This window comes from Acinonyx jubatus, chromosome B1 (assembly GCF_027475565.1).
Source record: "Acinonyx jubatus isolate Ajub_Pintada_27869175 chromosome B1, VMU_Ajub_asm_v1.0, whole genome shotgun sequence".
In the NCBI taxonomy this organism is placed as follows: domain Eukaryota; kingdom Metazoa; phylum Chordata; class Mammalia; order Carnivora; family Felidae; genus Acinonyx; species Acinonyx jubatus.
The window spans coordinates 99698365-99714315 of NC_069382.1; the positions used below are offsets into that span (position 1 = coordinate 99698365).

The following is a 15951-nucleotide window of genomic DNA, read 5'->3' on the forward strand; positions in this document are numbered from 1 at the left end:
CACAGTTTGTGGGATTGAGCCCCAAGTCAGGCTCTGTGCTGACACCATGGAGCATGTTTGGGATTCTCTCTCTGCCCCTCCCCTGCTCTCACATGTGTGCCTTGCTGTCTAAATAAATATATATATAGAACAATATCTAATATTTAAGCCTCTGCTGTGCCTCTTCCTGATTGCATCCTCCTTGAGCTAATCTTTAAAGGATTTCATTTTTGCAAGAATTATAAAAATAAGCTATCAAAAGAAGAAAAGACCCCAAAACTAGAGTGAAACGAATTATTGTGACTTTATTACAATAGTTACAAACAATATTTTAGTGGTATTCAATCATATCACAATTACTCAAACTATATACAAATAGGTATTTATACAAGGCTACCTTTTAAAAAAAGAAAAAACAATTAATGACCAAAAAAAATCACATTATCAGCAAGATTTTTCCTAAAAGTTATGGCCAATATCAAAGGAAATTCACAGTTACTCTGAAAATATTTTAAAGATGGAGGAATCATATTGCACATAATACAATTATAAACCCTACCAAGCAGATTTTTATATTTTAATCTAGTTTTTCACAAAATTTACATTACCATGCAATACTTTACTGTATACAGAATGGTGGAACTAGAATAAACAGATTAACTTACAAACTCTTAATGTAATGACCACAAAATTAGAATTATTTTAAGTTATATTGGAAATAAGTTTACTATACAAAAAGAAAAAACACTCCAGTGTAATAAAACTTAACGGACACAATCACAGTTTGTTCACAGATGAGTTACTTTTTTAGTGTTCTTCTTTGTCTTTTCCTTTCTTTTCCTTTTCATCCTGTAGTGCAGTACCAAGTTTTTTGATAAGAACTGAGAGAACCTTATCAAGTGGGTCCATGACTCCTCTTTGAAGCCATTTAGGAATTGTAGTCCTGGCATGATGGAAGCCCAATTTTTGAAGAATATAATCAACACCTACTGGATCAATTTTTCTTCCAGTCCAAGAAATTAATCTGTAAGTATAAAAGTTATTTGGGAGTACAGTGCCCTAACACAGTCCTAAAGGTAGATTCAAGAACATCACTAAACCTCCATAATATGCTTAGGACAAAATATTCTCAGTAGGTGCATTTGAGTAATCTAAGCTACAATTCCTGGGTTCACTATAATAGCATTCACTATTATAAGCATCCTTGACAGCAGTGGACTAAATGAATCTCATTTTGATTTAGGCTTAAGTTACAGGGTCATCTTAATATTTAAAGAACATCTGGTTCATTCTAAAAGACGTTAACTTGATGGGAGGAATCCTTTTACAAGGTTTACAGATATAAAATTTATGACCCTGTACACTTAAAATACCTTACGTGTTTTGTCAGTTTTATCTCAATAAAACTGAGAGTTCAACATATGTGGCATAATGGTGGGGGGAAAAAGGCTAAAATGTATTGTTTGCTATGGGCTAAACGTGTCTGAAGGACACAGTTTTTTCCCTATTCCTGGCATTTCCTTCCTTAGAGAGGAATAGCCATTTGTGAAACACTACTGACCTTTCTCTGCTCCCTTATTGATGATTTATCTGTTTGACAAGTTAACAGAGGAACCATATAGTGTAGTTTAGTGCCCTCTTCCCTACCTTCTCTTAAGAGCCACTCATTTTGATCCATCCCTTTATGCAATAGGTTTCTCAAGGACAGACTCCTAAATAGGTTAACCCAAGACTGTTCATGGCCGCCTGTAGCTAGGTGAGTTCACAGAGCTGTCAACTGCACAATTCTGGTGTACACCCGCCTCCACCCTGAGTTCTCCATCATGAAGGCCCTGTAGGTAAGTCCAAACTTGGACTTGGTAGTAGAAAGCCATTGTTTCCAGACATAGAAATCACATTCTCTGTTATGAGCCTTATCAGTATTAAAACTGCCATTTTGATTTGCAGCTGCCTCTCTCCCACTGTCTTAATTGCTTCTGAACTTGGGAAGGGAAAAAGAGGGTATTAAGCATTGATCTGCTAAAACTCTAATAGTTATAAGCATTTTGCATTAACTCATTTAACCATTGTAACAACCCTACGAGGTAGGTAATATTGTTTACCAATTGTTCATATAAAGCAACTGAGGCAGAACTAGGTTAGATCCTCTGGCCAAGATAATTTAGTTACCATGCTATCTATAAACCTGGACTTAGAGCCAGAGCTCTTCAACATGCTCTCCACCACTTTTTAACTTTTTAAGTTCAAATTAAAAGGTATTTAATTTCATCATAGATTTACAAATACAAAACAAATTTTCTAAGTAGTTTTCTGCATTAGAACTTCTGCAATATTTAATTCTGTTCCTGAGCACTGTTAATACTTTTCATGAGTATATGTACTATTAATTCATACCAAATTTTATTGAATACAAATTAACACAAAGTCACTACTTTGTTTTTACAAGAGTCTACTGTATAATGGATATTTTGTTAGTTTGGAATTATTTTGTGGCATAAATATGTCTCAATAACCTTATCTAAATGAAATCTGTATCATTATGCAGAAATATGCTAGAATTTTCTTATGATGACCTTTTTTTGATACCATTATTCCATGATTCAGACAGTTAAAATTTCATTAGCAAAGCAGATGAAAGGAAAGGGAAAAATGATAGGAAGGTCCTAAGTGGTAATCATAAACAAGGACACACACTGCAAGTATCACTAGTTATAGCAGCCATTATAAATGTAATTAAAACTAGAAAATACTACTGACATTTTAATATGAAAGTAAGTTGATGTAATTGGCATCATGATTGTATTAGAATATGACTCGGTAAATGAACCTGAATCTGACAGCATTAAAGTCAACATTTCAGGGATGGTTCTGTATTGCTTAGCATGCAGACGAACTGTGACATTGCAGGTTCTATTACATTGTCATGACATATGTGAGAAATTGTAATAATTCCTTAATGTGTGGCTGCTACTGTATCTACCCAAACTTAGTAACAAAAAAGTTAACTGTAGGTACTTCAAACACCTGAAATTAATATCCTGGTAAAAACATAGCAGCAATGGTGGAAGTAGAGTTACTCTCATATTTTAGTGATTAACTGGAAGAATGTTACACAGTGGAGGATGCTGAGCTATTTGCAGTGTTTGTGCTTCTTTTGCCCTGACTAGAAGAACTTAAAAAAGCAGAAAGGAGCAGAAAGCATAGCCAGAAGTTAGAGATGTTATAAGTAGCTAACTTCTAAAAAGTTTTTGGTAAATCATATTTAACTTACTACATCATTTATAACCTTTTTCTCATAGTAATCCTGTAGGATATAGGTAAATATATATACCTTCTACTTACCTAAGAGTGGGTTCTAGATGCCATGTGTTGCACATAAAATCTCTCCAGTCCACAGTAGTGTAAGTGATGCTGTCTTCTCTGTCTTTGTCAGAGGAATTGTCATCATGTATAATAATTGGACTTTTTTGTCCTGGTCGAGTAGATAAAATCCGAGGTGGAAAAATGGCTATGATGAATGAAAATCATAGATTAATATTGCAAGTATATAATAAATTTATCTTAAATCACCATATGAATAGTGTAATTAGTTCCATTTATCATTTTACTTATGAACTGGCCAAAGCCTCATTTAATGATATTTCTGAAAAACTAGTATTTAAAAATAAGCCATAAACAAGTGCCAGTTATTGGTATTTCTTAAAGAAAGACAGTATTAAAGTTAACATATTTTTGAGGAATAGCATATATTTTATATATATTTCTGTGCTTAACACTAATAGTAAAGAATGACAAGATTTGACAACAGGCATGGGGCACTAAAATTGACAGTTAAAAGTTTCCTAAAGAATGACTATAGGTGGACATTTTAAATAGCTTTAAATGAGTGAACTGTATTATATGTGAATTGTGCCTCAATAAAGTGTATTACTCAGTAGTTTTAGGATGTAAATGTCTATATATATTTGAACACTGGTTCTAAGCTTTTTACATAAGCAGCCTTTCATTCTTATAAGTGCATACTCAAATGTTTTATGAAAGACAAGTTCTTTTTAAATTGGTGATCATAATATATATAAAATCAAAATCAAATCTGAAATATAGTTTTCATGTAATGTACTTTTAATAAATTTGTGTAGCCTGTTTTTAACTTTATTGTAGATTAGCAGCAGGGTAACAAATGGACTGGGAATGAGCTTAGGAATAAAACTGTACTTATTGTCACACTATCACACCACATAAGAATATAGGCAGTTACTGCCTGCTCAGTTGCTCTGCTTTTATTATTGGTAATGGTTATGGTGTTATAATTGATCTGATGTTCTAGAAATATGTTGATTTGGTCTAGTCTTACATGCTGTTAATAATATTCTCTGGCATGTTTATACTTATTTTGGTCAAAACTAATTTCTTTTAGTTTTTAATAACAAAATATAACCGTTAAAATATTTTTATTTATAACTGAAATCCACATAGATAATAACACTTGGTTACTGTAAGTCTGATAATCAAATGCCCATTTCCTCTTTCCCATGAAATGATATTAAACAAGTTTGTGTTTTTACTCTTAATTGAAAAATAATTTACATATATATTAGGTTCGGGTATACAACATAGTGATTCAGCAATTATACACATTTTGAAATGCTCACCACAAGCAGTGTATTAAAATTTTATTGATTATATTCCCTATGCTTTACTTTTCATACCCATGACTTATTTTATAACTGGAAGTGTGTAGCTCTTAATCCTCTTCATCTGTTCCCCCTATCTTCCCATTCCTCTCCCCTTTGGGAGCCACCAGTTTGTTCTCAATGAGTCTGTTTCTCTTATGTGTGTGTGTGTGTGTGCAACAGTTTGTATTTAAAGATTTTTTAAAAAAATATGCACAGTTCATAGACCAAGACCAACACAGTATTTCGTGAAGTGACAAAGGTTTCTCACATAACTGTGAGAAAGAAATCTGGCAGGCTTTTATATACAGGTATACTAGAAAAGAATTCTGAACTTCACAGATTTACTTGGAATATTTTTTTTCCACATTAAGTTCAAATATTAAGGCAGAGAGAAAAACAGGAGGATTACAATAGTGCCTGTTATATGTTGGTGCTATAAGTGAAGACTAGATCTACTTATATAAAGTATTTCCTATTAAATGATTTCAGTCATTTAAGTTTCAATTCCTGTCTCATAGATTTCTTTCAGTCATCGTTACTGATTTTACTCTCACTGAATTGTTGACACATCTAGATTTAATAGTAATGGAACAGCAATTCAATCTGTGCTATGCTGCTTTTGCATTTTTTTTTTAATAATCTGTTTTGTTCACCCAAACATTTATCATGAGGCTATTTTGAAATACTGCTAGAAAAATTTTATATTTATTCATGAAGAAAATGAAGTATTACAGGGTGATCTAAACAAATAGCATGTTTTCTAAGCAATTAAAAAAAAAAAATCACATCCTGGGGCACCTGGGTGGCTCAGTCGGTTAAGCATCCCACTTTGGTTTAGTCATGATCTCATGGTTCATGAGTTTGAGCCTCACATCGGACTCTGTGCTCACAGCTTGGAGCCTGGAGCCTGCTTCAGATTTGTGTCTCCCTCTCCCCTGCTCACGTTCTGTCTTGCTCTCTCAAAAATAAACAAACATTAAAAAAAAATTCTTTTTAAGAAAATCATGTCTATTGTTTTACCACTATATATTCATAGGTTTGTGCAATAAATACTTACTGGGTGAATAAAGACTATATATTTGGAAGGCATTCCATATCATTACATTTCAGACTACCTCATTCTTTTCAACAGCTACAAAGGATGGAATGGATTCTATTGTATCCATTCTATTTGGATATTAGGGTCACCACATGTTCCTTTAAACTTAAAAAGAATTTTTTGTAATGTTTATTTTTCAGAGAGAGAGAGAGAGAGAGAGAGAGAGAGAGAGAGAGAGAAAGCGAGAGAGAGAGAGAGAGGCTCCAGGCTCTGAGCTATCAGCACAGAGCCCAACGCGGGACTCGAAATCATGAATTGTGAGATAATGACCTGAGCCAAAGTCGGATGCCTAACCGACTGAGCCATCCAGGCGCCCCGCCATATGTTTCTTAATGGACAAACATGTAAGTTTCCAGTGAGTAAACCAATGTTAGCTAGCTCATAAAAACAAAACCCCACCAATGAGGTCTAAATAATTTATTTCTAAAAAGATAATGTTCTCTGCATTCTAAACAGACTTATCTACTTGAGTTTTCCCAATTATGTTTATAACTCATGCTACTTTATTATGTAGTTGTTTCTTTAGCCATTTCACTTTGACTAGCAGTGTTTCCTCAAAGAAATGTTCTTTCTCTTCTTTCTTTCTTTGATTCTCCTACAAGTCCTGATAATGTACATAGCTTATATGGAAACATTTGGTAAAGTAATAAAACACCATTCAGTGTGAGCTATATTTTGACTGTCATGTACATAGTAGATAGTCTGTCACACAGTTTTACCAATATATTTCATTGATACATACAACTCATAAAGGACGGAGACACATTCCAGTCATTTTATCATTAGACCATAAAAATCCATATAAATGGCACTGACAACTGCCTTTCCCGAAGCTCAATTGAAAGAAAGAAAAAAGAATATGCTACCCACCTTTTTCTTTTTCTTTAAGGTAAGCTGACACTAAATCATGAAGGAACATGATGAGCTCAGCATCCATAGTCACACAAATATGATCAGTGAACTCTGTCACCACACTGCATTCTACCTTCGGCTTCAGGTTGGCATCTGCAATGGCAAAGTTCTATAGTAAAAGACTTAACGAAAGAAGTCCCTTTCTCTTAATAAGCGATTTTACATGGGTGCATATAAATGAATCCATTTAAATGCAACTACAGAGAAATGAGTAGTTTCTGTATGTGATTTACAAATGATGATAATTTACTAAGCACTTTCCAAATATGTACCATTTATTCCTCATAAAAACCGTATGAATGAGGTCCTGTTATTACTCATTTTCCCAAAGAGAAAGAGGTACAAATAGATTAAATCATTTGCCAGAAGTCATATAGCTGATAAGAAAATTTGACTAAGCAATTTCATTACACTATATTAATATTACACAACCTGTGTGAACACAGTAATCTGAAGTTCCTTTAGAATTTTCTTAGTAACTTTAGAAACTATTTTTCCACATACCCTGTAATGAAGGTTCTTGTGGCTCTTGAACATGAATGGATTTAAATTCAAGCTGCATCCTTGGTAAAGCAAAGATAGTCTCTGTTTCATGATTGTAGCTAGAACCTCCTCTGAATCCACTCAACAAACTAGAATTTTTCACTGTAGTACTATTCTCAGTATTATTAGCATCAACATTACGAAGCAAGTTTAGCTCTATGTGGATAATAAAGACAAAAGGAATCAAATTAAACCAGTAAACATTGATAAGCATATAATTTTCACAGAATTTTTATCATTTTAGAAGCTGGAAAATAATGATTCACATTTTTAAAAATAGAGCCATATAAAGCTTTGGTCTATTTAAATATATCTATTTAAGTATATTTATTATCTATTTGTTTATATTTACAAATATAGTAATATGTTTATATATGTACAGTTTTATTTATATATGTATATATATATACACATACACATATATATATAGTATATATATACTACATATATATATAGTGATTCTATCACTGTTCTCATGACTAAAGCTTTATAACATGACTTTGGATAAATCTAATATATTTTGTTTTTATTTCTCAAACTTAAAATGAATATTATTTTTAACTAAATTCATGTTTAAATTTAAGAGTTTAATTAAGCTCAGAATTCTCCATAGATTGAATACCTTACTCTTTTTTTTAAGAGTACATTATTTATTTAAATTCAAGTTAGTTAACATACAGTGTAGTACCGGTTTCAGGAGTAGAACCCAGTGATTCATCACTTACATAAAACACCCAGTGTGCATCCCAACAAGCGCCCTCCTTAATGCCCATCACCCACCCACCTCCCCTTCAGCAACACTCAGTTTGTTCTCTGTATTTAAGAATCTCTTATGGTTTGCCCCCCCCCCCCCGTTTTTCATCTTATTTTTCCTTCCCTTTCCCTATGTTCTTATGTTTTGTTTCTTAAATTCCAAACATGAGTTTCATTCATATTGTGAATACTTTACTCTTAAGAGAATTTGCAATTAAATATGTTCCTGACTTTGAAATCAGGTAGAAGTCCTGATTTTCTCCAGCATATGTGTTATGGTTTTCTTATAAAAGTTAATAATTTTTTAGGTATATAGGTAGCAGTGAAGTTTGCTAATAGCCCCAACATGGTATACCAGCCAAAAAGAACTCCCTTCTCCAAAAATTCTATTGGAAGATAGAATAGTCAATACAGAATAGTCAATGCATACATAATCTTCTAATTTACTTCCTTATCCTTTTCTTCTCAGATTATTTTCAACAGTCTCTAACCCCTGGGATGACCTATTCCATAGTAACTTTTTCAATGGGACTTAAGTCATCTTTACAGTTTTGAAAGATGGTTATTTCTGTACAACATTCAAGTCTTCACGGGTCTGAATCTAGTCACCTTTCCAGGACAGATGACATGATTGGTAAAAGCCAGTACTATAAACTTGAACACAAAAACAACCACAAAATAAGAATTTTCCTGACCACATTATCACAAGATTGGTGATTCTAATCAAATGGAAAAATTCACCAAACGTGCTCTTTTTAAACTTATTTCATAGGAATATTATTATTTAGCTTAATTTTATACCAACCATCCCAAACCTTAAGTTTGTGGCATTGTATTACTTAGTTGTGTAATAACTTTACCAAACCTCTGATATTTAGCATCACTACAAAAATATTTTAACTATAATAAAATTCATTTATTTAAACCAACTTTATTTTTGAATGTTTTCTTACATCTAAAATAGTGTCTAGTTTTTGAGATGTTGCACAACCAGGGTGGTGAATCATGTACATTAGTACTTATGTCATCAGGAATAAAATGAAACTGATTTAAAATAAATGCAAATTCTCCCTCTAATTAAATTCTAAACACAGGTTAACAGGGCTCCAAATAGAGAAAACAAATCTCTTAAAGAAATAAACTTTTAACCTTCATTTCTTGTGGCTGTAACATAATTGAACCATTCTTTCACACTTGCTACTCCATGGGGTGGATTCTCATGGCGACGCCTTGTTATCTTAGTTATTGTTGCCATAGGACTTTCCAAAGCACCACATGGTTTGGTAACCATGGTGTTATGGCCCAGATGAAAATCCAGCGTTTGTACAATATATGTAGAATGATCACTAGACCCTAGAAGAAAAACAAAGGTTTCTTAATGTTAACAAGCTATATTTAGATGCAAGAAAATAGTTGTGGCTTTAGAGCAATAGACTTAGCTAACTCATACATAAGTAAGAAAGAGTGTAAAACTGAAGAGTAAGTGAGAAAAAAAATCACAAATAGGTTTTCTTTCTTTTAGTTATAACTTGATTTGTCCCCAGTAAGATGATGAGCATCAACCATTTTTTCTTTATTATTAAGAAACCACAGATTAAGAAATTAAAGCTAAAAGGAAGGAGGTTTATCACTGTAAATAGAGGTAAAAGCATAGCCTTACCCATAAAAGTTTTGTAATAGTTTTGACTGACAGTTTCCTTAAACTACCACCATGTGTCTTTTATCATGTTTTTATAAGAAAAATTTACAATAACTTATTATGACTGTGGCCAGACACAGCGCAGAAACTTTAATTGCTTAAGAAACAGAATAAGATGGCAAGTTCAGAAGTAAGTGCTTAAGCATGTCCCAGACTATATTGACACATTGGCAATGAACTCCTTGACATGTCAAGTACATGAGAACAAACAGGGCTGGACTTCAGTAATATAAGAAAAACATACAAAAGATACAAGAAAGCAAAATTATTCTGTCGTTTATATTCATATCAGAAAGGTAAAAGTTAATCATAAGAAAAGGTAAAAGTTACAAATGTGTCCATTTACCATCTTCCCAGATTTTCTGAGCTTCAGTCCAAAAAGCAATATTTGGTTCTTCTAAGTGAAAAAGGGCCCAGGATTTTGAACGGAAATTTGGACCATGAAAACAAGCTAGTGTCATATGATTTCCATGTAAGCTCATTGATCCTCCAAACTGCATTCCATTTTCTGGTAATGGAATCTGAAATAAGGATATGTGGCATCCCGATACCACCTTCAATACTCCAGGCCAATGTCGATGATGAGCTGCATCAAGCACTGCAAGAAAACCAAAAACCACTTATCCTCAAGTGCCTCTCAAACATCCTGAATGGCAGGTGGAAAGGCAGCAGGTGGCTATTTTCTACAGCTGAAGTGATGCAGGTAAGGGATGAAAACAATCCAACACCTGGCTAACATTAAGCAGAAGCTGATAAAAATATAGTCTGGGAAAAGATGCTCATAAGGATGGATAGAATTAAGAAAAGTAGTAACTTGCTAATAATAATTACAACTAACATTTCTATAATGATTCATGATTTACAAAGTACTTGCATGAAATTTTATACAATTCTCACAATAATTCTGTAAATTAGGTATTTCATCTATATTCTTTTTTTTTTTTTTTAACGTTTTATTTATTTTTGAGACAGAGAGAGACAGAGCATGAACGGGGGAGGGGCAGAGAGAGAGGGAGACACAGAATCGGAAACAGGCTCCAGGCTCTGAGCCGTCCGCCCAGAGCCCAACGCGGGGCTCGAACTCACGGACCGTGAGATCGTGACCTGAGCCGAAGTCGGACGCTTAACCGACTGAGCCACCCAGGCGCCCCTCATCTATATTCTTTTCAATGAAGAAGAGAGGTTTAGTGAACCAGTGACTAGAAGACCTAGAAATCAAATGCAGATCTCCTGATTTTTTAAAATTCTCTTATACCCTTGCTACTCAAAAGTGGTCTCAGGACCAGCAGCATCAGCATCATGTGGCAGCTTATTAGAAACAGACTTTTTTTTTTTTTATTTAAAAAAAATTTTTTTTTACCGTTTATTTATTTTTGAGACAGAGAAAGACAGAGCATGAACGGGGGGAGGGTCAGAGAAAGAGGGAGACACAGAATCTGAAACAAGCTCCAGGCTCTGAGCTGTTAGCACAGAGCCCGAACTCACGGACCGCGAGATCATGACCTGAGCCTAAGTTGGACGCTTAACCGACTGAACCACCCAGGCGCCCCCTAGAAATGGAGACTCTTAAGTCCACCTTGTTCCTAATGTATCAGAATCTTCATTTTCATGAGATCTCCATGTATTTCAGATGCACATTAAAGTTTGAGAAGCACTAGTTATATTTCTGACTTATCCCAATAATGTCCTTTTTGATTGTTTTCCACAACTCTCATTCCAGATCCAACCAAGGATCATACATTGTATTTAGTTTTATGTGTCTTTAGTTTCCTTTAAAACAATTCCCTATGCCTGGGTTGTTTTCCATGACAAGGACTTTTTTGAAGAATCCAGGCCAGGCATTTTGGGGAACATCTCTCTAATTTGTAATGTGCCTGACACCAATTCTAGTTTAAAGGAAATACAGAAACGAGAGGAACAAGATAAATGAAACCACAAGGAAACAACTGAAAAAAAAATCTATAAGGATATTCTGTAGGAAAATTGGCCAAGTCTCTTCAACAAGTCAGGTCATAAAAAAAAGGACTATGCTGATTTAAAAGAGAGTAAAGGAACATAACCAGATTTAAATTGGGATCTTTAATTTTATATATATGTGTATGTATATATATACATACATACATACATACACACACACACACCGATATTACAACTGGTTTGTCCAAACCAGTATACATATATAGCCCTCAGAAGGCTAGAGAAGATAATTAGCAAAATGAAAACTGGATATTGTTCACTAGAAAAGGTTACGAAACAGTATGAACAATATTTTGGTAAAAAGCACATGTGTATATAGGTTCATAGAAAATTATCTGAAAGCATATAAACTGTTCAGAGTGTTGATTTCTGGATGGAATGTGAGGTTTCTATTTTTTGCTTGTATTTATTTTCTAGGCTTTTCCAGTGCATATGTACTGCTTCTGTGATTATAAAAAATTATATTTTAAGTTTATTTTGAGAGAGAGAAAAAGTGCACATGCTTGAGTGGGGGATAGGGAGAGAGAGAATCCCAAGCAGTTTCCATGCTCTCAGTGCAGAGCCTTACATAGGGTTTAATTTCACAAACGGTAAGATCATGCTCTGAGCCAAAACCAAGAGTCAGATGCTCAACCAAGTGAGCCACCCAGGCGCCCCTAAAATATTATTTAAAATTATCCTGATTCTGACTACTTTTCACCACTTTTACCTCTCTCCAATTAAAGCCACCATCATTTGTTGCCTGAACTCTTCCAATGGTCTCCTTACTGTTACTATGTGTCCAATAATGGTAATGGTAATTACTGCGATGGTCTCTACTTCCACTCTTAACCACCTATAGTCTATTCTCTACACAGCAGCCAGAATGATTCTCTAAAAAGGAGTATTTTAAGGGGTTAGTTGAGCATCCAACTCTTGGTTTCACCTTAGGTCATGATCTCACAGTTTGTGAGATCGAGCCCTTTATCGACAGCCCAGAGCCTACCTGGGAATCTCATTTTCTCACTCTTTCAAATAAATAAAATTATCCTTTTAAAAAAAGTTTAAGAAAAAGTAAATCAAATATCAAATCTGTTCAGAACTTTCCAATGGAGCTATCCATCATATTAAAAATCTTATGAATGTGGCCATTCATGTCCAACATTTTCCTGCTTGCTCACTTTGTTCCAACAAAGTAGCCACCTTAATCATCCTCAAATAAGCCAACTTTCTTCTGTAGGAGCTTTGCACTCTTCAGTAGGCCCCTATGCGTACAACTCTCTTTCCCAGAAGAGATCTTTCTAGTCTAGGTCTTTCACTTCAGAAAAGGCTTCTCTGAACCCCCTTTTTACACTAGCTAGCCTCACACACTAGAATTCTTTATCTCTTTTCCCTGCTTTTTCAGCACGTCTTTCTACCTGAAATTACCTAGTTAGTAAATTAACTATGGTCTATCTCTCCCATTAGAACAAAGTTTTATGTGGGTAGGAACTTTGTCTACTAGTAGATCTCCTATGCCTAAAACCATGCTTAAGAACATAGCTGATTTGCTGATTGAATTACTGAGTGAATATCTGCCTAATATGACACATCTAATAAATCCAAACTTAGACATTCTGATTACACAGCCCAACCAGAACATAGTATTGTCATAGTTAGTATTCAGGAGCATGGAGTGGGTATGGTTATGGGTGAGTTTGGCAGGGGGGAGGAGATAATAAATGATGGCTTCCCAAATGATGGCCTTTAATTCCATTGATGGGCAGGAAATCAGGTACTTTGCTGAGTGAATAGAATAAAAAGCATATGAACCACTTTGTAAGTATGATATATAGGTAGTATATATATTAAATTAAAATTGTGACACAACTTTTAGTGAAAGATAAAGCATATATAAAGGCTGAGTTCTAATTCTTACATTGTTCTTGTGAACTTTTCTCTAAGTTATTTGTCATTGTCTTAGGTGGAAGATATGGAACAGGTCCCCAGGTAGACAGAGCTCGTTTGCTGGTGTCAAACTGTTGTGTGAAAAATTCCTGGAGCTTCATTCCTATTTTTATCAGGTCCGGTGTAGTTGATCTTGATATCATTACTTGGAAAATATCCCACTTCAGATCTCCATGGACAAATATTTCACTAAAGCATAAAACAGAGTATCATATATCTTATACAAAACAGCTAAAAAAAACCAAACAAAACAAAAACCAAACTCCCTTCTTCACCCACCCAGCTTTTTCATTCATATTGTTGCATAATAGAAAATCATTTTACAAGAAAAGTGAATATGTTTGTGTTTTCTAACTGGATGAGAGAAAACATGTTAGGAGCAGTCCTATAAAGTGTTCAAAAAGTAACATTTTACTAAATACCTCTTATCAGTCATGCTTGAATCCAGTGTATTATACAGATTTACTTTCCATTCATCCTGAAGCTTGAGATCAGCATTACTGAAGATACCCATGAGGATACTTGAGCCCATGTAATCAACACGAGCTTCTGTAGAACCCATAGTAATCTGAATTTTGTGACTGGGTTGCTGATTTGGATGTTCAGAAATATGAGCTAAAATAGAAACAATAATTACTTTTCACAGAAATGCCTACTGGGAAACACCAAAATCAATTTTAAAAAACTTGTTTTCAGTTGTAAAATTTCAACATACCAACCATCTCCAAAGCATTGACATCTATGGTCCCTCCCACTACTCCTCCTTTAGAATCTAACTGTGATCTTCCCAGGCCAACAGACATGCTTATCTCTCGATCTCGATTACTTCCTACTGACAGACGGCCCTGACTCTTCAAACCACTAGTTGTCCACCTGAAAAAAAAGAAAAAGGGTTATTAAGCTTTCAGTGTCATGAATTAAAACAGGAGTTAGAGGATTTTAAAAAGTTTGACAAAACATTTCTTATAAAAATTGTGGTAAATGTCTGAATATTAATATTGATGATAAAGCTTTTTTACCTAGCAAATTACACTATTTATAATTTTCTCTTTTTAGAATACATACTCCATGTTGTTTTAGATTACGTATCTTTGATAAGGCCACTTTCAGGATAAAGCAATTTACATCTTTTTTCTACTGTCTTTACTGTCTCAAACATTTCAGTATTAAAAAGGTTTTAAATTGCTTTACTACAATATAAGAAAAATTACAACTAATGATTAATTTTCCTTTTATCTGAATAGCTTACGTTGTATTTCCCATTACATTACTCATATTCATTTGAACATTTAATTGCTTCAAGTTGATGGCAAACACGACCAATGTTTCCCATGGGGTCCCTTGTTGGCTTGCTGCTTTGTTTGATTTGTTAAAAGGAGTTGATGTTTTTGAAAGTGAATCTAAAAATAGAAAAATCAAAAGCATATTCATTCACATAGATGCATGGACAATTAAAAATTATCACTCTTATCACTATAATCCCCAAAATAAAAATATGGTATTCTGAATTAAAACCTAACATTTAATATCTGTCACATTGCCTCTAAACTACTAGCTACCATTTACTGAATGAGTGTTCAGTAAGGGCTGATAGTCTTACTTCTTGAAAGCTCATAAAGTTCCGTATGATTTCCATTTTCTATGAGGAAATTCTGATGTGCGTGGGATACAGCAACACAGATCATCACCCTCAGATTTGCTTAACAAAGGAGAAAATCAGAAGGTGCTGCTGCCAAATAGAGGACCTGAAGGCAGGGACTATTCTGAAATGCAGACACCTGCTGAGGCACCTGTCTTCTGGGTTCCTGTGGGCTCAGTGTGTATCTTGAATCCTTCATTTACTCATCATACTCTAAGCTTGTGACATGAACTACATCACTTTTATATGTTAAGACATAAACAGTGCTGAACATATAAAAGAGTTCAAGAAACAGTGGCTGAATCAAAAGAATGACTGAATGAATAAATACCAAAGATTAACATTTTCAATATCAGACATCTTTAACAACACTGTAGGTTGGTATTACTTTTTTTTTTTTTTTTTTTTTTTTTTTTAGTTTACTTATTTATTTAGAGAGAGAGTGTGCACATCCAAGTAGAGGAGGGGCAGAGAGAGAGGAAGAGTGAGAGTCTTAAGCAGGATCTGCGCTGTCAGTGCAGGGATCGAATTCACAAACTGCAAGATCAAGACTTGAGCCAAAGTTGGATGCTTAACAGACTGAGCCACCCAGGTGCTCCAGTTGGTTTTACTTCTAAGAATAAGGGTACGATGTGGAGCAAACTAACAATATGCTCATTCCTCTCTCAAAACTACTAGCCATCCACCTACCTCTTTTGCTGGCAAATACTTTGAAGTGTTTGTTGTTTTGTTTGGGTATTCCACCCCC

General features: G+C 34.3%; 1 protein-coding gene across 9 annotated transcripts in view; it reads right to left on the bottom strand.

The window, feature by feature from the left end:
- Window positions 1–264: 264 nt before the first annotated feature.
- BLTP1 (bridge-like lipid transfer protein family member 1) overlaps window positions 265–15951 on the bottom strand; it is a 210186-nt gene continuing 194499 nt past the window's right edge. For all 9 annotated transcript variants that reach the window (XM_027063867.2, XM_053216995.1, XM_027063905.2 and 6 more), the window contains 10 exons: window positions 14814–14964; window positions 14280–14437; window positions 13987–14179; window positions 13536–13753; window positions 10008–10259; window positions 9112–9315; window positions 7171–7365; window positions 6625–6759; window positions 3322–3487; window positions 265–1003 (listed from right to left, as the gene is read on the bottom strand). In XM_027063867.2, coding sequence (XP_026919668.1) covers window positions 787–1003; window positions 3322–3487; window positions 6625–6759; window positions 7171–7365; window positions 9112–9315; window positions 10008–10259; window positions 13536–13753; window positions 13987–14179; window positions 14280–14437; window positions 14814–14964 — 1889 coding nt within the window. In that variant the 3' untranslated portion in view covers window positions 265–786. The remainder of the gene's footprint in view (window positions 1004–3321; window positions 3488–6624; window positions 6760–7170; window positions 7366–9111; window positions 9316–10007; window positions 10260–13535; window positions 13754–13986; window positions 14180–14279; window positions 14438–14813; window positions 14965–15951) is intronic.